The sequence below is a fragment of the Ambystoma mexicanum genome, chromosome 8 (assembly GCF_040938575.1).
Source record: "Ambystoma mexicanum isolate Mex_15411 chromosome 8, UKY_AmexF1_1, whole genome shotgun sequence".
NCBI lineage: Eukaryota > Metazoa > Chordata > Amphibia > Caudata > Ambystomatidae > Ambystoma > Ambystoma mexicanum.
In genome coordinates, this window is record NC_090929.1 from 1,520,231,301 (window position 1) to 1,520,255,831 (window position 24,531).

Here is a 24,531-nt window from a genome sequence, read left to right on the forward strand (position 1 = left end):
GAAAACCCCACAGACTTTTGGTACCATGCACCCTCATATCAAAGTTCCGAGGCAAAGTGGGTGCAGGATGAGCTCAGTCATTTAATAACACCCTTTCAAAGTGCAGGCAAATTCCTTGGTAGTTTCCAAACTGCATAGCTCAATTTCACTGGACCACATACACTATATTGAAACGCTCCCATTTTAAGCTGAGATGCTAAGTCTTGGTTTTTCCAAAAGACAGCTATGTGCTGTCGCTCAGCTAAAAACGAATTCATGACCTCAACACGTCTAGTAAATGGTCACTTTTATGGTTCTCTGAAGGGTCAAAAACCAGTTTCTTAAAAATAAAGTCAGAAAATAATGTTTGGACGTTTACATGCTTTAGTGTATAAATGTTTTCATCAAATGTGCAGCTTTTTTAAGGATTCAAAGATGGCAGACTACATATTTTTTGTATTAATTTTTACCAAAAATCACCTTTCATTTTGACCGCAAAGTTACCAAGTAGTTGGGGCTGATTATGTTATTTACCAAAAAAGTGTGTTGTTCCCTGCTATTAACGTTTTACTGTCTGTCGATTTCAAAAAACAAAAATGCATTCTATGCATCCCATTTTTCATATTGATGTAAACATATTTACTTTGGGCTATTATGTGACACTTGCACCACCTATAAGTCGAAACTACTGCATTAGAGTACAGATAAGGTGACATGGCATATGAGGAGGGAAACACACCTTGTAGGTGTTATTTGGTTATTTGCCCAACCCATTGACTGCCCACGGCCGTGCTAATCCCTATTGCCATTCCCACCCAGTTGCTGCCCCTCCCTGGCCAAAACTCCTTCTCTTGGGAACTCTTTCAGTTCGCTGTAATCAAGCCTTTCCATCAAACTTTGCACTAGAAATGCCTTAGAGTGTCTTTTCAAAGAGGCCTTCTGAGAGTTAATGACTTAATTGGAGCTGTAAAGCCACTACTGGTGTAATAAACATGTTGACTATTAGCAACAAACATTAGCGACCCCAAATTATGCGTCATTTTGTAATTGGAGAAAGTTTCCAATATGATGGTGATTTGTCACACTTGAACATTCAGCAACATATCTGGTAAGGGCTCTATTGCCTTGAAGACAAGGTTATAGCCTATTCTAGGTGGTAAATAATATTTTTATTAATTGCCAATTAACTGCAATTTTACTATTTCTTAGAGCTTCGGTGCTCAACTGAATTGGTGATTACCTACTTTAATACAAATTCTAGGCACCACGCATGCTATTTCTAGAGCACTGCTTAACTGAGCCCTAATGTGGTTACTCACACTTGGTAGCACTTTTACTTGTTTCTAGTCACTTTGGGCACATAAACTACCATTTTCTATACTATATCACAGGCATTTCATTATGAGGTGCCAATGAATTTACAGGCACGCTAGGAGCTGGCATTTCACACTTGCAGATGGTGTAGCAACTAGATTAGTACACAATTACTGTTTTAAGGACTAATATCATTTGGGAATCTAATGTTATCGGATGATTTCATTAAGAGTTAGCTGTGATGTACAGATTTAACAGACCCAATTTTCTAATAATAGTTTTCTTTTTTAATTTATTTATACCTCTGTACCCATCACTCCTGCACTGAACTGCTAATGTAGTATGTACTATTCTCTTCTTTTGTATGTGTGTTAATGACATTATTGTCACAATGGTTATGTTTGGTGTTTATCACAAAACAATTGGGTGCATGGAATATAAATGGATATTTTGTACAACAGCCTTGAGAACGACCCGTTGGTCGAAACACGTGTTGGCTGTAGATGTGCAGAAGTCTTCAATGAGCCACTTTTGAAAATGAATAGAGTGGATACTTTAAGAATGGATTGATTTTGAATTATGTAATCGCAGAAATTTGGGGCCGCAGCACGGATAGACAACATATCTGAGTTTTATTGTTGAGTTGTGTCCTTTTGGGGGGTCAAAGTTGTTGTAACTGCTGCACTTGACCAAGAATATTTAGGTGTGGGCAACCGGCGCATCTGCATTATTCACTGCCTGTGTTCGCATATCTGCTGTAATAAACATGTCTTAAGCAGAGCGATTCATTCAGGCACTTTATTTATAAGCACTATGAGTATCCTTTCACTGAAGCCGTTAAAAACAAGCATTGGAAAATCCAACAGTTTCGGCTTCTGTATAAGTATTAGGCATTTACCAGGCACTGCTATTAGATATCCAAGTACTTGCACCTGTTGCTGTCAATGGCCAGTTAATACCACTATGACAGTGTCTGGCAAGTGGCTTTCACATGCCCAGACTGTGTGCATTGCCAATACTTGTTATTACTTGGGCTGTCCTTCATTTTGTGGACTTCCGCCAGTCCCTGAAACAGGAAGTGACAAGAGGAGAGGAGGTGCAGCCTGTGGACCTATTGGAGCAGGACAGGTGCTTTTAGAGTGTGTATCTACATTATCTTTCGTACCTTTGATTGGGCCCTTAGCGTTCATAATTACCATATCATGCGCATTCTGCAAACACAGCATTCCATCATGGGCCACTGATGCCAACCACTTGCGGTCCGGCGACATACAGAGAACTCCTGCTCCAAGCTGATTTCCCTGAACTGCCTTTGCAGGCAAAAGACGCGCCAAACTTCTGGAACTCTCCTTCAAACAAAGAAAAGCAACATTGTCATTATGACAAATGCAAACTGATGACAGCAGCTTCTAAGAGTTGACAACTGCATGCAAGACTGAATCAGCAATTTTACAACAAAAACACGTCGTGGAAAGAAAGAACAGTTATGGAACATGCAATACATTAGCACAGCACTCCTGTAACTTGCGCAACCATCCTGTATTCCTATTAACCCATTGTTGTACAACACACTGCAACTGCACAAAGCAAGGCTTGCGCTTAATGCATATCCACAAAATGTACAACAAAAAATGCATTTTGAAATGTGTTCAAGAAAAAGGTACTTTCTCTTTTCTTAGGGCTGTTGCTCCACAGCTCTCCGGTGAGGGGTGTAAAGAGACGTCTCCTGAGTGCAAGAGCAGTTTCCATCAAGTTTGACCAAAGCTCTGTCATGGCTAAGGTAGCAGAGCATGTTTAGATGGGGATTGGGTCATACCACACACATGCACAATAAAACACACCACGTACACACCAATTTAGCATTCCATTATGATTCAAAACATAGCTAAAAAGGGTACTTAGGCAGTATATAGGAAAACAACAGTAAAGGCATGAGGCATTAGTTTCAAATTTACTCAACTGCACACAATGTGGGAGTCTAACCTAGTAGGGGAGTGAATTATAAGTAGATGTAGTAAATCACTGATACATCCTAAAATGGCTGCCTTTGATCTAAAGACTCCAGGGCCCGAGGGAGGACCGGGGGAAACATGTCTTTTGTTCAGATAGTTTCTAAAGGATCTCCTATAATAGATCCAAATCCCCTAGGTCTGCTGCGGCTATAGGGAAACGTTGAGTAAGTTCTCCTTTTACCCTACAGGTGCAGCAGAATGGGCAACCAGACAGTGGCGACAGCACAGGGGACACCCCAGTAAGAGTTCCAGCACAGGGTTCAAGAAAAAGCCGCCAAGGGAAATGGATTTAAGAGGGAGCACAAAGCCTTCTCCAGACAATATAAGTAAATGGTGGGTGAGGAGGGGACCTCAAAAACACACAATTCTCGGATCAAGGGGAAACCTGAAGAAGTACATGAACAGGACCTCAAGACCTGGTGCCAAATACCCAGGTGCTGGATGAGAAGAAATTAGCCTAGGAACAGTGGGAGCACATGTGAGTCTGGGTGTCGGTTTGGGTCAGGCAAGCCACAGTTGCGGACTTTGAGTAGAGGGGATGGTCACTGAGGCTGGTTGGGATGCACAAACGAAAGGATTCAGGAAGTGTGGTTGCCATCAATGGTTTACTGTGCTAAAGGAAAAACAAAGTTAGGCTAGTAAATGGAAAAGCCTTATGGGTAACCAAGCAAAGTCTCACCCTCTCGCCCAAGGGTGTTTGCCACTCCTCACTAACTAGCTAGATGCTGGGTTCTGCACCCATGGGTATCAAGCAACAAGAGGCCCCAGCAAGTCCAAATCTGCATCAGGTTCTGGGAAACCCTGAATGGTGCGCCTCCACCAGCTTCAGGTACAACTCCTAGGCCCCTGTCCACCCTCATGCTTGCACTGCCGGATGATCTTTTAAAGTTACTTCCTAATTATTATGAGCGTGCTGCATGAAATTTGAATATCCTTCTGCATCTGTCAACTGCTTTGTGGCCACCTCTGCCTCTCTGTTCCTTCCTACTTTTGCTGTTTTCACCACCACCCCCTTCAGGTGTTACCAGCCCCTCCTCCTGCAATAAATGTCTCCTCTTGACTTTCACCACTTTTCCTGATACAACTACCTTCTCCAACTCTTAACCCCAATGTCACCTCTTCCCACAGTCTCTCAACACCTTCGCCCGATTTCCACCCATCCTCCAAATCTTTACCACCTCTTCCTGATGTTTTCCCCTCCTTGAAACTCTTGCTGTATTCTCCTGCTATAAGCACCCCCTCTACCACTTCACCACCGCCTCATGATGTTGTCTCCTCCTCCAGACTCTTATAATCTTTTACTGATATAACCTCTTTTCGGAAGGAAATTAGCCTTTCCCACCCCTTTAGGTGCTTTAGAGTGAGGCAAGCCCCATAGACAGACGTGCGACGTATGAGGGGGGAGAGGGCTGTGCTAAGAAACCCAGCATGAACACAATATTGCAGAAATTATAGATGCATAGACTTAGTGCGCGCATATAAAGAGATGCAAATGTTTTGATATGATAGACACCTTCAGTCCTGCATGGCTGCGCGGTAAAACGTAGGCCTGGCCGAGAAACCCGAACAGGCCCAAACACTGAGGGCAGATGAGCCTGCGCTTCTAATTCCCATAGAAACTTCACTTTGTTCCTTAACTGTTACAATTATTTGTTATCCAAGAGAGGAATGCGCCCTGCAAGGCCAGGAGACAGAACCAGGCTCCTTACGGCGCACATCCATCACAGCCAGGCCAACAGCAAACCTCCAAACCCCACCTAGCCCACCAGGAGTAATGGCACCCACCACTGACCTAGTTCAAGAACCCCTGAATTCCGCGATAGTGGTTGATCTCAGACCACCACCCATAAAACCAATGGTCACAAAAGATGTAAACAAACACAACCATTTCATCTTATTCAATAAATACATCCTTTGGAACACGGTACAGAGAGGAATCATTTATAGTTCAAAACGAGGGTGGAAGTCTTGGGTGTGGAGCGGAGAGTGCGATATGAACAGAGCAAAGAATGTGTGGGTCAGCATGAATTGCAATAGTAACTCTGTAAAAGCAACATGTGAAGCGCCTGACCTTTGGTCTCTGGAGAGATGAGCCCAGCTGACCCCATGTGAGAGAAGACAGACGGGCTTGACTGGAACCAATCGCAGCCTGCCATCCCCTATGATGCTGGGCCACGTGTAGTGTCTCGCCAACCAGCCATGCAGAGTTATACCATATAGCAGTGACACAGTGATGCCTTATAAGCGTATGTTTGTATCACTGGATTTCAGAATGTTCTCGAGCAGCAGAGTTCTTTGCTTGCACCCTTACCTTTTGTACGATTAAAAGTTGTTATCCTGGCAAGAAATCTCTTGGCCTTTTTTCCCTAGCGGGTTGTATTTTTCTGCATCAACGTACACGGGTGTGCCTTCATTTGGTGACCGTGATGTGATCTCATTGCCACCCGTACCTGCGGAGGTATCCAGACAACCTCTCCAGAAGGTCCACGCACACCTACAGCCCCAAAAAAAGCGTACTTCCCAGTGGCCGTGCAGGAGCCGTCTTTGCAGAATCCTGCCTGCTCTTTGTAGTGAGGTGCGGCCCTAAGGAGAGGTACAAGCCTATGTTGGTACCCCATGAACGGAATAGTTCGGGTGAACGAAAGCACGTGAGTATAGCCTTACATGGGATAACAAGTAGGGCACAGATGGGTGGGGAAGTGAGAACAGTGTGAACACGCAGAGATTGAAATTGGGAGTGTGGCATTCCTGTGGCTTGTTTTATTAATTTTTTAAGGAGCATAATAAGGAAAAGAAAATGGGAAGATAAGGAGCCTCCCCAAGTGAGGATGAAAGGGTGCGCCATAAACGTTGTTTAACAAAGAAGAAAAGATGAAATACATAGGAGCTCTGTATAATTAGAGAGCTCGGCCATAGTAGTGATTGTTATTTTAGCTGATTATTTTACATTGTTTTATTTGTGTATTTTATTGTGTAGGGAGGAGGCCCAGGAGTGGTCTTGTGTGGTTTGCGTGTGAGTAAGGAGACCGAAAGGAGAAGCAGGGGCCTGGGGGAAGGAAAAAAAAAGTATTTTTTGATTTTTTGTATTTAACAAAGGGTGGGGAATGAACTGTGTTTTTGACGATATCTGCATAACTGTGTGGCGGAACAGAACAAGCGTAGCACTACTAGCAGGCACACAGGAGACACGGCCATGGGGGGAGAGTCTCTTCGGGCTGGATCTGTGTGTATTGCCCCCTAGACCCATCACATACCTGTATCTGCATGGGCCTAGGGATCCGGCTTGGAGCACATGGGCAATGAGGCAAGTTTGAGCTGGGTCTGTGTCAGCCTACCCAGAGCCGGGTCTGTGGGCACACAGCCACGTAGGAACCAGATCTGAGGACCAGCGGACACCAAAATGTTTAATTGTTGACCATGGCACATGACAAAAGACCATTCCTGGACAGTGTCTCTTGGTCATCCTTGTCACTTTGGATGTGTTGGTGTACTTAAATATTAAAAAACGACTGAACAAGCTATAATGAAGGAACGTTATGGCTGCTGCGCCAAACATAAAAACCACAGAAATTCAGATGGTATGGTGATGAAAGCCACGAATGACATCACAGTTCATATGCACACATCCAGATTTCTCATAGGGAACAAGGATCACAAACAGTTAAGGAAAACAATACTAACTCAGACTGCCTACATTAACTTTTAATTAAGAGATGAGAAAAAACACAAACAAAGCCACAGTGACTGTAACGATTCTAATTAGAGACCCTTGTCAAATGGCACCACTTGCGATGCCATGAGCAGTGTATGGCGGTGACCGAATTATGGTTGCTTTTGAAACCATAAATGGCACATTTCTGTGGTTTTGATGTTTTGCACTGTAATCATAACAGTGTCTTGGGTCACCATGAATGTCATTACACAACTTGTTACACAATGCCTTCACAGCAAGTGGATGAAGGTCAAGCTGACGTCAACTGCAAGGGCTGAGCTCACTGAGCTATTTTATCTCGGAATTTTATATTTATTCATTTTGTTGGTTACGAAATGCACATATATCATCCACATATACAAATTCCCAACAACGAATTTCAGTTATTAACCACTTTTTTTTTTATAACATCCACACTACTTAGTTTCATCATAGCCAGCCACACATACTTTACGTAACCCTTTAATGGAAGGATTGAGTGATGGGTTAAATTCTTGTGTTTGATCGATAGTGTGCATAAAGAACTCAAAGAATTACCTTTGGGAGTTTGAATTTATAGATGAAAGGCGAGTCGATACAGTAGCCAAACACCGAGTCTGCACTGGAGCCCAGCACTGCAGAGGAAAGCGCGCGCTCCAGTTCGTAATCTTGTTTTCGAATGAGGCCTTCTTTCAGCATTCCTTTTTTATCAATATACTGAGAAGTATCTATTTCATGCAGAAAAATAAAATCAGATATTAAAGTATAAAAATACAGTTTTGTCAAATGAAAGGTCATGCGGCGAGAAGGTTTGATTGGGAGGAGATGAGACATCTTTTCTCGTTCAGCCAACGCCTGCTGGAGGAATAAGAATCGCATCCACAGGAAGAGGGGAGATCAGTAATGTGTCGCCCCAATGCAGCAACACTTGTCCAATTGGGGCCGCAAGTTGTCAGTGGTGCAAGCCCCAGAGTTGGAAAGACGCGGAACACAAACAAAGAAAAAACAAAGCCTGAACTTGAAATGCATGTACAAAATTAGAGAAGAGAACTTCATATAAAAAAAGTACATTCAAGACATCTACAGGGCGAAGCAGGACACAGGCAGGGGGCCGATACATTTTGTCCAACCTCTTTAAAAGTATGCCTCTAAGATTAAATATTGCTTTTTTGTCAGTGGAACACATCTCAAGAAGCAAATTGGAAATGTTTCTGGAAACTGCTTAGAGTGGTTTGAAACCGTTTTTTTAGTCAACATTATAAGTTCCTAAACATTGAAGAAAAGGAATAAGAACGCAGCAACGTAAAACACATGACTGAAACATGCATTCAACCACTGGGGACATTAAGTACTGCAATACAGTCAGTCGTGAATTATAGTCAATCGTCAGGTCGAGGGGAAAGGGCAAACCATGTTATGAGGAAAAAAAAGACTACACCATTGGATTCCACTCCCTGAAGGGTTAACCAGCAAAATCGTTATTCTTGAAATCAACCTCGAAGTCAAAGATGAAACCACAGACAATGAAGAGAACGCAAGCTGCCCAGAGGCAGCGTTGCGGGAACCTGCTGTTCAGGCCGCACCAGCTCGAGGATTTTCTGGAGCTTTTTCCGATTGGAAACCGAAGCATTCGACAGTTGCCTGGGTCAGGGGACACTGATCCCTTTCTTTAACATTTGTGAGACCAGGTTCAGGGGTCGCATGTGTTCCCCCTAACTCTGCTTAGAAATGACGCTAGTCAAGAGTTGACAACTTCATGAGTAAAGCACTAGTCTTAGACATGAGGGCAGGCCGCAGCACTAACTGAGCCTGTTATCCTTCCAAGGTCGTTACATCAAGTACCGTTCAACACAGGGTAATAACAAGACCGGTTATTACAGCACCTGGTGAACTCTGGCATGAAGTGTTCTACATGAACACAATAAAGGTCATCATAGCATGGTTCACAAGTTTTTAAAATGTGTATTTGTATTGTGTAGTTGTATTTTATTGTGATTTATAGAGCACTCTCGCTAAAGCGCTGCAGATGGTTACATAACACAGTACCAAATAACAACAAGTGGTTGGACAATTTATCGGCTCAGAAGATTATTAGGATGAGATAAGATGAGCTTTTAGACGAGCACGAAAGATAGCAAGGGAAAGACCGAAGTGAATGCCAGCAGGCAGAGAGTGCCAGAGTTTGGAAGCAATATGGGGGACGGCGCGCAAGTGAGAGGGAAGACAGGGCGGTTTAGGAACAGACAGTAGAAGATGTTGTGAGCAAAGGGTATGTGCAGTGGAATAGGATGCGATGAGAGCAGCAAGGTCGAAAGGTGCAAGTCCATGGCAATATTTAAAAACAGCACAGAGAAAATGAAAGAGAAGAAGCGAGTCATAGGGAAGAATAGAGGTAGACACAATAGAAAGGTAAATAGAGGAACGAGGAGGAAGTGGAAAAAGAAGACGAATAGCAGAGTTGAAAACAGAGAAAAGAAGAGTAAGTTGTGAGGAGGGAAAGCTACCGAGAAGAGCAGAACAGAAGTGGAGATGGGAAAAGAGGAGGACGTGATGAGAAGCTTAGCTGCATGAAAGTACAAAAAGGGAGGAATAGTGTAAAGATGAAAGCAGGAGATGCAGGCAGTGGAGATGGAAAGGAGCCTGTGGAGTCGAAGATAACACCAAGACTACGTGCTGAAGAAAAGGGTAGCAAAGAACTAGGGGAAAAAAGTCGCAGAGGAGAAAGGGGAGGAAGGTGGGATCTGCATTTTGGTGGGATTGAGATGTAAAGAAGTGAGATGACATCCAAGATTGAACAAAAGAGAGACGGACATAGATAGAGGAATGAAGGGAGTCAGAGAAGTAAGTGAAAGAGACCAAAATCTTGGAGCCGTCAGCATAGAAGTGTCATGAGAATTTAAATGATTAAATAAGAGAGAAGAGAGGAATCGTAAAGATAGAAAATAGCAGACGACAAATTACAGAGTCTTGCAGGTCGCAGTAACAGAGAGAACAAGGGGTAGAGGTTTCGCCTGCCCAGGAGACCAAGTAGGTGTGATCATAGAGGCATGAGGGAAACCAGCAAGTAAATCACAAATCAGTGAGAGCGGGGTGGGGCGATCATCAGTGCCTAATGCAGAAGAGAGGTCCACCAGGATGAGAAGAACAAATTATTTATCCCTGGTAATGTTGTTTCTACTGCATTTTTCTCCCACAGACTCCTCGTCTTTGATATGTCGATATGCTGCTTGCAGTCTCAGAACAATTTTCAACAGCTGAGACCACTGTGCAGCGTCAAGTTGATGTCCCTCAGCAGTTTCCATTCCCGCATACAGATGTAATTTTGATGATATAAATAGCACGCACTGAGCCCGTTGCCTCAGTTCTAGTTTTTCCCCCTTTCTGCACAGCTGACTTGAGGATTATGAAAACTCACATGGGCGTTGAAAGAAGGAAGTACAGATAGAAAATTCGCCCACAGTCAGAATGATAGGCTGGGAGGGCGATGAGGAATCTGTGGGAGGAACATCCAGTAGAAAGAACATTACCAGGGGTGAGTAATTTGTTCTTCTAATGGATTGTTTGTGTCCTCCCATAGATTCCTCATCTTTGATAGAGTCCAATAGCAGTTTCATAAATGGAGGTGGGACAGGAGAATGTTTGCTTTAGATCTTTTGTTACTGGTTTATATTGTGCAGAACTGCACTTCCAAAATGAGCGCCCTAACCCAACAAGGTGTCCAAACAATAATGCTTTGAAAAGGTATGTAGCGAGGACCAAGTTGTAGCATTACACATGTCCTGCACTGGTACACCTCTTTGGAGAGCTGATGTGGTTGCCACTCCCCTGGTAGAATGTACCGTTAGATTTTCGGGGACATCTTTCCCAGCCATGAAATAGCATTCGGAAATGCACAGAATGATCCAGCGTGATAAAGTTTGTTTAGTCACGGCCTGAACCTAGCCTGTGGCCTGTATAACCAATAAAAATATGGTCATCTTCCCTAACATTTGCCATCCTAGAACTATAAAAACCCTTTTTGGGTTAAGTCTATGCAATCTCTCTTCCTCGTTAGGATGAGGAGGTGGATAAAATATTGGCAAGTCATTTTTTGTGTCTGATGGAATTGGGACACCACATTGCGAAGGAAGGAGGGATGAACCCTCAAGATTACCTTCACCTTGGAAAATATAGTGACAGGGGGTTTACATGACAAAGCCCGCAGCTCACTCACTCTGCGAGCAGAAGTGATGGCTACTAGAAAGATTGTCTTCAAAGATAACCTGAGTGAACAGGAATGGAGAGGTTCAAATGGAGCTCCCATTAAAAAGGTTATTACCAGGTGTAAATCCCAGGACTGGACCAAGAAGGGGACCAGTGGGAAAGTATTTGTAAACCCCTTGAGGAATTGAATAACAATTGGCATTTTAAAGTAAGAGCCTTCCTTTGGTGTGTGTTTACAGATGGGTAACGCTGCCAGGCATCCCTTGACGGTAGCCACCTGCCGTCCCCGATCGGCTAGGTGCAGCAAAAAAGAAAGCACTGCATGTGTATTACAAGAGAAAGGCTCAATAGCTTTTGCTCTACACCAGCTGCAAATTTGTTCCAACAGCAGCCTTATAGTGCTTTTGGTAATGGTCTTCTAGCCGAAAGCAAAACCTCCACCACGTCTTCCGGGAAGGTCCCAATCTTTGTATCTTAACTTCACAGAAACCAGGTGTGAAGGTTCAGAGGTCTGATTTCTGGTTGAAGTAGACATACTCCCTCCTGTGAGTGTAGGTCCACCCTCTTTGGAAAATGCAATGGAGAGCAGAGGGACAAAGGAGAGTAGAGGGACAAGTCTAGAAGTTCTGGGTACCACATCCTCCTGGCCCAATCAGGATCGTGAACTTCCCAGACTTCCACAACCTACTGATGACATGAGAAATGGTGGGGACTAATGGGAAAGCATACAGGAGTAGAAATTCCCATTGCACTATGAACACGCCCCCCAGAGCTCCTCTCTGAGGAAATTCCCTGGACCAGAACAGGTTGCATTTCCTGTTGATACTTGATGCAAACAGATCCACTTGAGAGGTTCCCAAAGGGCAAAGATCTCTAGAAGGACTTCCTGAGCTAACTCCAACTTTTGGGAGAATGTGCTCTGCCTGCTCAGAGCATCCACCATTGTGTTCTCTGCTCCGGCTAGGTGAACAGCTGATAGAGAGATTCTGTTTTGCAGTGTGTTCTCTTCTCCGGCTAGGGTAACAGCTGATAGAGAGATTCTGTTTTGCAGTGCCCAGAACCAGATCTGCATTGCCTCCCTGCACAATGGTAGTGATCCTATACCTCCCCTGTGACACTGTTGTCCGTCATTATCAGGATGCTCTTCCCCTGCATGGAAGACAAAAAGGCCATCAGCGCCAATCTGATTGCCCTCAGCTCTAAAAGGTTTATGTGTAGTATGGATTCCGGTAGGGACCAAAGTCCACTGATCGTAAGATCGCTCATGCAAGCTCCCCACCCCGTGAGTGAAGAATCTGTGACAACTTATCTCCATCCAGGGTTGCCAAAACGATTCCCCTATCATGACATTCTCCTCGCAGGCCCACTACAGGAGATGCTGTGCAACCTAGCTCGGGACCTGAAGAAGGTCCGTCATGCTGCCTGCAAATTGTGGCCATTGGGATCGGAGGGCTGTAAGTAACTCATGGTAGCAACAGTAAAGACAGACACAAGTGATCACAGTTCAAGGGGGTTTATTAAACTGTACATGCGGGGTGGTAAAACACTGTATCTATACCTAAATCTAAGATGGGAGCAAGCTATGACCATGAAATAATAATAAGGCAGTCCCAGTGTCGTTTTGTCAAATAAAAGGGCCTACACTAAAAAAAAAACTATTGCCAATCCTTTCAACTAAATACAAAAGAGTGTGGGATGAGGTTTACAAGAAAGAAATAAGTGTTCACAAATAATAAGTCGGGATGTGTTAGCCGGGGGTCTCCCTTCCCCATGTTTTTAGCACGGGACAAGGCGGGACGCCTGAGCAAAACACACGATCGAGCTTAGCCACCATGAAACAACAGTTTCGCTCTCAGCTATCAGGACCTTTGGTGGTTAAGTCTCTTTTCTTACAAAAAGTCTCTTTCCTCCGAGGACATGATGTGTTCCAAAATAATAAACAAAAGTTCCTTCTTGCTGCACGTTGGGTGATGCCTTTTCACCCCTGGAGCCCCCTCTTCCAGGCTCAGATCCACAAACAGTTCCTTTCTACAAAAATAATAACCAAAAGTTCTTTTCTGATTGCACTTGGATGGTGATTATTCACCCTTGGGTCCCCATCTTCCGGGCTCAAACCCCTCTCGAATATTAGCCTCCCTCCGTCGGGTTCACTCTGACTTGTATTCAAAGAATCTCTTCTGCTGCATTCGTATGTCGGTGGGGTGATGGTTTTTCACCCTTGGGTCCACCTCTTCTGGGTTCATACCCTTCTTGAACGTTGGCCTCCCTCTGTCGGGTTCACTACAGCCTTTGTCAATTCACTTGTACTTATGGCATTCACAAATCTTAATGTCTTTTTAAACAGTTCACTGTGGACATCCCCCTGTCGGGTTCACCTTTGTCAACACACTGTTCATCAGGACTTTTAGGCTTCGCCCCTTTTCATCAGCATCTCTCCATCGGATTCACTCTGGCCAACATTTGCCAATTACACAATTCCTTCTACTTTCTTACGATGCAGGGTTCACTTCCCTTAGCTTTCCAATCATCTGCCGGTGAAAGACTTTCGACTGTACAGAGGATTCTGCTAGACCCCTGTATGACCACTTTGACCCCTTTCTCACCTCTCTCCCAAGGCCTTCTGGTAATGGTAGTTTCAACAATAGGGTAATAACCTAGAGTTTCTCGAGTGAGCACCCACATGGTGCCAGACTCCTCTGCAACTGGTTTCCCCCTCTCACACTAACAGTTCTTTGTACTTTTCTTCAATTTCAATTAGCCATTTGCTACTTTTGTTCAACACAGTTCAGTTTCTTATTAGTTCTCCCCTCGACTGACCGGCTGTGATGAGCCACTTGGCTGTTCTTGTCTCTGGAGTTAAGGACGGTACCACAGTAGCAGGCGCCTCTCTTTGGCTTGGCTATCAGCAGAGGAGGGGCCCCATGTACCGTTAACATCTGCTGAAACACACACTGGCTATTGTTTGCAGTCTTACGATTCCTTCTCTGGAGATTTCACGGGTCTGGCTCGGAAAGGGCAAGGTTGCTTCTCTCCTTGTCACCCTTTCGGCTCTCACCGCCTTTCTTCTCCTCTTGAACTGCCGTGCTTGGATAGCTCTCTCATCATGCAGTCTGCCTTGCTCGTCTTGTGCTCTCATGCTCCACCTTTTATCTCTGTGGGGAAGGGAAAGGGCCGTCAGGTTTGTGTGATTCTGGTCAATTGCTTGACTTTGCCTGACCCTTGTGTTGGGACATGTCAGGTAAACAGCTCTGGTGTTAGTCTGTTGTCTTTCATGGTGTGCGAAAGTGTTCGTGTCAGAAAAGGGGGGGTGGAGTGTTTGAGTATCTTACATGGTAGAATGGGGAAAAGGTGTTCGAAGAAGGGGATATTGTGTCTCACCCGTCAGTATTCAACTTCCACTCCCCGAGGACCCCCCATCCAGGAGATTCTCACTCACTGGTTCACGCCCAGAAACTGGATCCAATAGCGATGGCCATGTCTTGGCCACCTGTATGACGGATCCCTGGGGATTAGTCAGGGAGACACCTTCAGGTTTCTCACAGGGCCCACTGGAGGGACCTCATCCTTATGCGAGCTTCTGGCACCAGGAAAATGCTGGATGCCATAAGGCCCAGCAACCTCAGAAAATCAAATGCTGGTAGATGTTGGCCATTCTGGAAACTTGTGTTCATCTGCAAGTTATTTTGAGCCCTCAACTTTGGAGGCATAGACTTTCCTGAGAAAGAGTCCAGGATCCCACTAGTGCATTGAAGCTTTTGGAAAGGTGTCACCTGGGACGTATTGAAGTTGAGGGAGAAGTCCAGTTTGTGGAGAGAGTGGCAGGTGCTGCTGAGGTGTTCCAGACCCTGCTTGGAAGCACAGGCTCTGATCAGCCAATCGTCTAGGTACGGAGAGATGTGAATTCCTCCACTCCTTAGATTCGCTGTCACCACTGCCATCAACTTGGTGAAGACCCTCGGGCAGAGATCAGCCCGAAAGCAGTACTTGAAACAGATAGTGAGAACTGCCAATGGCAAATATCAGGTACTTTCTGTGCTTGTCATATAGGCACATGAAGCTAAGCATCTTGAAGATCGAGAGAGCTGAAGGGCCTGGAGAATCTGCGAAAGAGGGACCATCTTGAATCTGTCCCGTCTGAGAAACTTGTTCAAGCGTCTCAGGTCCAAGATGGGTCGCAGTGCTCCATATTTCTTGGGAAGCAGAAAATAGGTGGAGTACCAACCTTGGTATTGCTCTTCCACAGGGATCCTTTCCACCGTACCTTTCTCCAACAGGGAAAGAATCTCATGTAGTAGGAGCGGATCTGGTTCCCGAAGAGATTAAGAGATTAGTCACTCAAGGGACTATCTGGGGGCCTTATTAGAAATGGTAGACAGTACCCTTGGCCCACTGTCTGTAGTGCCAAAGCTTCTGAAGTAATGCAACACCATTCTTTCAGATGCTGGGTTAACCTGCCTCCCACTGGGGTCCTGTGTGCAAAGCGCTTAGAGAGGTTTTGGGGCTGTGGCAGAGGGCAATGAGGAGGTGGCTGCTTGAGCAGTTCTTCCTTCACATCTCGTAGGTGTACGTGAAAATCTCCTTAGCCCTCTTTGGGTCACCTGACCTCTACCTCTCTGTCCAAAAGAAGAGTAGATGTGAAAAGAACGCTCTCTCCATGCCTGGGAGGTGGATGTTGCTGGTGTTGTGGCTGACGGACGGCCAAACCTGAAGATTTTTCAGCCGCTTTAGAAGCCTGAAGCTTCTCTAAGCTGTCATCAGCTTTCCAATTGCAGTTTCGACCTATCAAAGGTAATGTCCAGAAGTCTTGACTGGACGCCAGGAGCAAATCTAGATTTGCACAGCCATGCAAACCTCCTGATGACTGCACTCGAGCCCATACAAAGTCCAAAGTGGTTTGATGCGTTTAGCCCTGATTGGAGTGATTGGCCTGCTGCTTCCTTGTCCATCACAAATGATGTTCTTAAACCCTTTCCTCATCTCTCCTTCTAGTATGTTATCTGCTGCCTAGGAAATTGCATTCCAAAGAGTGGATGTATATTTTGCTAAGGCGCAAGTTGCATTAATGGCCTTGAGGGCTATTCTCCCAGCAGAGGACGCCCTTTTGACTAACGTATCATATTTATTGTCATCCTTATCAGTTGGGATGGATGGGTAAGCAGCTGCCTTTGAGGTGGAGGTTGACGCCTGTACCACCCAACTTTCTGGAATAGGGTGCCTGGAGGGAAAGTCAGGGTCAATGGATGAGGGTCTGTATTTTCTCACTCACTCCTTGTTGTGTCTGGCTTTTGCCAGTTCTCCAAGATAGTGCTCTTGAGAGCTGAATGAAAAGGCAGCACATGTTCCTTTAGAGGGCCTTTATCAAGGATGCCTGCAATGTCATCCTGAACTATGTCCTTTGCAGGACACCCCCAACCCAAATACTCAGTGACCTTGTTCATCACTGTTCTGTATGTTGCATTTGGATGAGCAGTTATGTCAGGTGTGGCATAGTCCACCTCAGGGGAGGTGTCCAGACCACTAGCTTCATTAAGGCATGTAGCCAAGTACTCTAAACGAAGTTATCCGAAATCAACTGTTCAGGGACATTTGGAGTGCCAAAACAGTCGTACCCAAAGGGTACAACGTTGTCATCCTCTTCATCTTCCAATGGACCTGAAAAAGACCTTCAATTATAGCCTATAACTGAAGTAAGATCTGAGGTCGACATTGATGGCTTTGACGTTCATGGCTTTGATGTTGAGTCCTTAGATAAAGAAGTGACTGAAGCCTTTGACTTAGATGCTGTCTCTGTGGTCGACACTACTCAAGTAGGCATCTTCGTCGCTTTCAGTCTCAGGCTATAGGGCGCATGGGTCAAAGTCTTCGATGATTTCCTGCCAGCTTTTGAAGGTGCATGGGATCGCTAGCCTTGTTTGGGCCTTTTGAGGGACCAGGAGGGGCCGCCTTCAAGAAAACATCCATCATCTTTTGACAGAACCTTTCCCATTCATTTGCTGAGGCAGTCTTTTCAGGAAAACGTACCGGTCTCTTGACGGTCGAGGAATCGGTAGACAAAGAACGATGGGGTCTCACCGTCAATCTTTTTTGTGAAAATGAGGATGAAGAATGACGCAAATCGCTCGTAGACCTCGACCACTTTGAACATTTGGAGCGTTTCTCAGGCCTTTCAGGCGATTTGTCCCCTGCAAAACGTCTGCCTTCAGAAGATTTCCTCTTCGAAGGAGTAGAGGATGGAGATTTTGAAACCGACTGATTTAGGACGAGTTTCGTCCATCTCTCTTTTAAGGCCTTGTTAGTCATCGACTGACAGGGGCTGCACTGATTTCATGCTCCTTGTCAAGGCACCAGAGATATATCCTTTGCAAATCTGTTATCAACATCTTTGAATCACAGGCTGCACATCCCTTAAACCTGTCTTTGGAGTAACATTTTTTAAGAATTCAAAAAGGAATCGCGTAGTTAGAATCGCTGAGGTGGGTCAAACTGTTCCGAGAGTGTGCTGCACATGCAGAAAAACTGAACTGAGGCAACAGGTGCAGTGTGTGCTATTTATACCATCATTGATGTCACGTCCCGACACAGAAATGAAAAGAGCAGAGTATCATTTGCACCCAATTTTGATTGTTGCAGCCTGCTATTAACTTGCACCCAATTCTGATTTCAGGCCCATGCCTGATTGCTGCACCCTGAGTTCCATTTGCACCAAAATTGATTGTTGCACCCTGATGTCCATTTGCACCAATATTAATATTTGCATCCTGCTGTTTTCCCGCACTAATCACTGACTGCGGCACATTGCACCTAATATTGTGTCCCTGCTGCTCTACACACAGACATTGGGCCTCATTATGAGTTTGGCGGTAGCTGTGCCCTTATTAAGGGCACGGCTATGCCAAATTCGCTACCGGCACCTGTGAATGAGCCTTTACTGGCCCATTACGAGATGAATGGGCCGGTAATTGCCCATTAGCGGGTGCCCGTGTGGGCGGGCTCCTGATCCCCATTCTGTAACATAGGGCAGAATGGGGGTGGGGAGCATGGTTGCAAAACGAGTTCTGCTCGCGGGTGCCACTCTGCACGCCGCGAGCCGCATCCGCAAGCAGGACTCGTAATGTGGCAGTACGGTAACAATGGCGCCGGTAGCACTCCCGGCGCCGTTGTTGCCTTATCGCCACATTCGTAATGAGGCCAATTGTCTATTGATTCACCCAGGATAGATCTCTCTGACCTAATACGTAGCACTTCTGTTGAAGATGTCCACAACACAGTTAGGGAGCCCTGCCTGCCACTACCAACAAAACCTTCAAATAGCTACTGTACTGCCCAACCCACTCAATGTTTCCCCAACTCACTTCCTACCTAAGTCACCTGCCTTTTTGCCTTTGCACTCTGTTGAAAGGTCCACCTCTGAACTTCACTACAACCAGCCAACGCCTTACAGACCTTATGATGCATCTGTGTCACTACCAGATCATCCTAATGACCATGATGATATTGGAATACCAATGCACTCTGCCACTCCCCGTGCATCCGATGATACTTCAAGGCATTCTGATCCCGATGCACCCACCAGTAAGCCTCTGAACCTCTCTGAGGCACTCACTTCACTTTGCATTGGACAAACCACTATACATGCCGCCAATACCCTCACCCCTACTCATTCCGATTTATAGGCCACACCTTCTGGGTCTAATACTGACAAAACTACCCCCTCGCCCCCTGATCCAAACACGAAACACGGTGATGTGTCTCCCACACAAAATGGAACGACCTATGTCACCATAAGGCCTCCAAACACTAAAGCACAACTCAGAAGGCTGCCCGCTCAACACAAGACCACTAGAAACAACTCCTCTAGGGCCACCTCCTCCACCATACTGCAACCGACCAAACCTAGCACAGCACAAACCCCTCCACTCAGCTGCGTCCTCATTAATGCCCGGTCGCTCCCAGTCCATGTCTTGGACATACATGATCTCATTACCACCCACAATCTAGACTTCCTCATAATCAGCGAAACCTGGCTCCATGAAGCCTTCGGCCCAGCACTAGCCCTAGCAATTCCTCCTGGCTACACAACATTCAGGTAAGACCGCTTACACCTTAAAGGAGGTGGGGTGGCACTCATAGCAAGAAATTCCATCCCAATCAGAAAGGTGGACAGTGAGATAGGCAACCACACTGACCACTTGCTCCTCAAGCTAAGCCCATCCCCCAACTGTACAATCTCCTTCCACATTGTCTACCGCCCCCCAGGACCCACCACTGACTTCCAGGCCTGCCTACTGCACCTCCTATCGGATAACTTAAAAAGAAGCAGCAAAGCCATTCTTTTAGGAGACCTCAATCTTGGCCTAAATGACCCTAATGACTCCTCAGCCAAATCCCTGGATAAGGCTTTCGTAACTCTAGAGTTCAAACAAACGATCACAAGTGCCACCCACATTGAAAGTTGAACCCTCGACTGTATAGCACACCACAACTGCCACTTCCCCCCTTCCTTGGACAGACCACCACATCATTCTCTTTGAACTGATCACCACCAAGGCTACCCCCCAGCCAGAGACTCCCCTTCACCCGGCACTCACAAGGAGCTCCCGCCTGCTTACCAAAGAAAGCCTCCTTCTCCACCTATCAATGCCTGCCCTCAAACCCCCCTTCTCCAATGACCACAAAGCACTAGCACACACATTTAATGACATCACCCAAGCAGTAGACTCCATCACCCCTCTCACTTCTAGGAAAGCTAAACGCACTAAACACACCAATGCCTGGTACACCCCAGAACTCCTGGCTCTACGCACCATGAAAAGGGAAGCTCTCTCCATCTGGAAAGCCAAACCAAGCGACTCCTCAATACTAGAGTTCAATAAAATAGGCAAAGAATACAAAATGGCAATCATTAAAGCCAAAGCCACCTCCTTTAACATTAGAATAGCCAACGCCAAGTCGGACACCAAAGAAATATTCTCTATATTCAGGGAGTTAGAAGCCCCCTCTAATCCCCTCGATCCTTCGCTAAAGATGAAGCCTGGTGCAACAGCATCCAATCGGCCATGCTGGGCAAACTTCACACCATGCAGAACAAAATCCTAGCTCACCGACAATCTATGAACCACCAGCGACAGAACCCCACAAACATCAATGGGAGCGAATATCCCCTGTTCTCCTTTCAGGACATCACTGAAAAGCAAGTCATTGATCTTCTTAATCCCATCAAACCACCCACTTGCAAAGGGGACATCTGTCCCGGCCATCTAATCGAAGAACGTGCCTCTACTCTTGCACCCTTTCTCACTGCATTCATCAATGCCTCATTCGCCACGGGCATGTTCCAACCTGTCTTAATGAAGTCTGGGTACACCCACTCCAAAAGAGAACCTGTTACACTCACCTGGTCTCTGCTGGAACGGTGGGGCACGGTTGCAGCCTTCCCTGGAAGTGAATTCCCCTTGTCAGGCTTCTTCCCCTGCTAGTGTGCTGTGGACTGCGCTGGTTGTGGGCACTGCTCTGCGAGGATATGAGAGATCGTGAGAATGCGGCTATCTCTCTCGAACCCTTCTTCCCAGAATGTGGAGACCATGCGCCGACCCACATAGTCTCACCTGTTGATTGATGATGGTGAGCTCTCGGTCCTGCTTCTCACTGCAGGGGCGCTTATGATGGACCAAGTTCCTTCACTGGCCCATGTGAGTGGCAGCCCAGACCGACTGTGGCTGAACCACTCCAGAAGGTAAGTGTCCTATGGCTTTTAAAATACTGTAATGTTGATTATTGACTGTGTCCTTTTAATGATGTCTTTCCTCTGCTTTCTCCCAATAGATGATATGTGGCCCTGCAGTAGTTTCAGTGCATGAAGCGAGGCCAAATGTGAAGATAATGGAGTCCATGATGCTCTGACAGCAGGCGAGTGTTGGTTTAAGGTTAAGCGCAAGGATTTGCCTAAGCGTGACCTTAAACTTAATGTCTCAACAAATTCTAACCTTGTCTTTATCTTTTCCTCTTGCAGGCACCGTCTGTCACAACGTCGAGCTGGAGTGCTGCTTTCCGGAGGTCTGGAGATGGAAGATAAATGCCAGAGTCCACTATGATGCGTGCCGAAGGAAGCATATTCCTAGGTAAGTGCTACGGCTGGTAGCTGGAAACAAGGTAAAATGCGCTCTGGCGAGTAGCTGAAAACAGGTAAGATGCACTCAGGCTGGTAGCTGGAAACAGCTAAGGTGCGCTCAGGCCGGTAGGTCAAAACAGATAAGATGTGCTTAGGCGGCGGTGAGCGTTACGCTGCAATAGCAGAATAACGCGAAGCGCGTGCATGAGGGCTGAGCAGGCTTATATAGCCTACCTCTGGCCACGGCCATTAGTCCTGACTCATCGGCCCCACCCTGCCACTCCTAAAGGATGCTTACACGTGCAGTCTGACTCTCCCCAGCGCCATGCCCGACTGAATGCACGTGGGGGCCCCTGTAGAGGAAACAAAGTACTTGCACCAAAGAAAAATGTGCTAGTGCACATTTATTTGCGCCATGACTGAGGCCAGCTGGGCCCTCCATGTTGCATTGTCCCCAAGGGACAATTAAAGGTTGTGTTACCCCTTGCTCTCGTGCCCTGATGGTGCAGGGTTTGGGGTTCCAGGCCCATGGCCATGACAGACCCTCGCTTGACCGAACTAACCCAGGGAACTACAGATAGATTGGGCAGATCAAAATCATTGTACAGCCCTGACGAATGTTAAATTAACCGAAATGCATTGGCTAACGTACACATTATAGCCAGTATTTTTAAGCCCATCCACTTTGAATATGAGAATGAATATTCAGGAGTGATAAGAACATTAATCGATGTGCAATAAATATTACATTTTTTTTTGCGAAAACAAAGGACTATGTCTATATTGTATTTTTACGTAAATACAGGAATTACAGCACGGAATTGGAAGGTCCCTACTATAAGGGCAAACTGAGAGCACCAGTCTTAATAGAGTGATTCCACTCCATTTTTCTTTTTGAACTACATACCCATCACCACATTTTCATTTCTACTAAAGATCAAAGCAGCTTATCTCCAAGTACAAAAGTTCCTATAAGCTAATAGCCTTCTCAGTCTCCGCCAGTTTGGCTTTTGCCCAGGCCACAGGACGGAAACAGCCTTGTTAGACCTCAAGAATGGATGACATTAGAGACACTGAGAAACCAGCCCCTCTCCCCCTCCTAGATTTGTCGGCAGCTATCGACCTCGTGGACCACGACATTCTCTGCCATCACCTATCATCTGCTGGCAACTTCTCCCCTAATGCCACAGCGTGGATCACATCATTCCTCAAAGACAGAGCCATGAAGGTCTTCTACGACCAAGCCTGCGCACACCCCAACATCATCAAATGTGGTGTCCCGCAGGGTTCCTGTATCTCCCCCACCCCATACAACATATTCACCAGGCCATTATCCCTCATCCTTGTCGCAGTAGGCATCACTTACACAAATTACGCTGACGACACGCAGGTCCTCATGCCACTCTCAGACGACTACGAATGTGACACCAAAACCCTCAACTCAATCTACTCCACCATCCAAACATGGATAGCAGAAAACTGGCTTTGTCTAAATGGGGACAAAACAGAATTTCTTCTAATTGGTCCAAGGAGGAACCACAAATATGAGAGGGAGGAGTAGAGAACTGGGAAAGAGATAAGGATTTAAGAGGAGTTACAAGTGATGAGGACAAGTTGGTAGAAGAATGATGCAGATTAAAGTCACCCAATAGACAAACGACAGAGGACAGGTAAGAAGGAGTAAGGTAGAGGGTCCAGGTCGTCTTGGGAAGTAGTAGTAGTAGGACCTGGAGGGTGATATATGGTAACAAAAGCAAAATATGTGACTGGAAAATGAGACATAATTGCATTCAAAGCATGGGAACAGAGGAGAGTGGTAAATGATGCCAATGCCATCTACTCAGGCTACCCACTGAGGGGTGAGAGAAAATGTAGTTTAGGGGAAGGAAATCGAGGCAGGACTGGAGGCGTTATGGAGCAGTAATCAAGATTTCAGTTAAACAAAGGAATTGTAAATTGAGATGAAAAAACGAGTCAAGAGCAGAATGGGACTTATCGCAAGTGGAGCATGCATTGCAAAGACCAATAGAGATGAGAGAGTTTGGGAAAGAGGAAATGGGAGGATAGATAAGATTAGATGGGGACTGGGAGCAAGATAGGCGAGCAGGGGAGGGCGAGTTGAGCGATGAATGGGGACAGAAGAGGACATGAGCCAGGAAATTAGGGTAGGGATGACGGGAAAAATATTGATGATACATGCATGGTACAAATTAGACCGCAGAAAAAGGAAAAGGTAGACATAAGAGGATAAGTATACACGTACAATAGAACATGGGGCACACAGCACAACAAGAGCAAATGGGGGATGGTTATGGCCCTTAATTTTGGGTCACATTAGGAGTCTCATGGCCAGCCGTGGTGGGACAAAGGCGGTCGTTGCTCCAATCAGATGGTAGATGAGGGTATGATAAGTCATTTATAACACGCCTGTACATAAGTGTTTCTAGGCACAACAAGGGGAAACAGAAGGAGGACAAACAATGATCTTACTAGGCCTTATTTCAATCAGACCGCACAAGTGCGGGGAAGAGGGAAGGTGAGAAGTGCCAAGAGGGTATGAGGGGTGAGGAGAAGTGCAGGTGGCTCAATAAGTGCTGCCAGAGGGTGGCTCTTAAGTGCAAAGAGAAGGAACTGTGGGGTTACGGAAACAGACCCTTTAGTGCTGAGGGAGCCCAGAGGCAGTGCAAAGGCAACTGGACATGTAGGAAGGAGCCTGGGCAATTACGGTGGACAGGCTCCTCAAGCGGCAGCCTGACCATATGGAAGGCTACAAGAGGTGTCCTGGACCAGCAAAGGCCAGATACCTGAAGAGGCAGCTGGTTGGGTCACATGAGGAGTCATGTGGCTGGCCACAGTGGGACAGTAGCAGTAGCAGTAGCTGCTCCAATCAGCTGTAGGTGTAGGTGTAGGGGATGGTTGTGCATGGCAGGGCTGCAGCAGTGGACAGTCTCCTAGGGCAGCAGCCAGACCGCATGGAAGGAAATATTTGGCAGGTTCTCCATGTAGACCAAAGGGTAACACTGTGAAATGGAAGAGTTCCTCAGTTGTACAAAAAGTGGTCTTCTCCCTTTCATCTGGAGCCAATGGGGTCTGATAGCAGTCCTTCATCAGGTCTAGAGCTGAAATGTACATGAAGTAAGCAATCTTATTGATCAGCTTGTCAATTCACAGTTGCAGGGTAAGCAGCAAACTAACTTTTCAGAGGTTAATACAAAAGCAGAGGC

General features: G+C 45.9%; 1 protein-coding gene across 1 annotated transcript in view; it reads right to left on the bottom strand.

Annotated features, from left to right (window-relative positions):
- The window catches only part of CFAP43 (cilia and flagella associated protein 43), a 1,012,780-nt gene that overhangs the window by 512,386 nt on the left and 475,863 nt on the right, over positions 1-24,531 (bottom strand). The window contains exons 14-15 of the mRNA XM_069611745.1: positions 7,555-7,724; positions 2,490-2,642 (exon numbers count right to left, since the gene is read on the bottom strand). Coding sequence (XP_069467846.1) covers positions 2,490-2,642; positions 7,555-7,724 — 323 coding nt within the window. The remainder of the gene's footprint in view (positions 1-2,489; positions 2,643-7,554; positions 7,725-24,531) is intronic.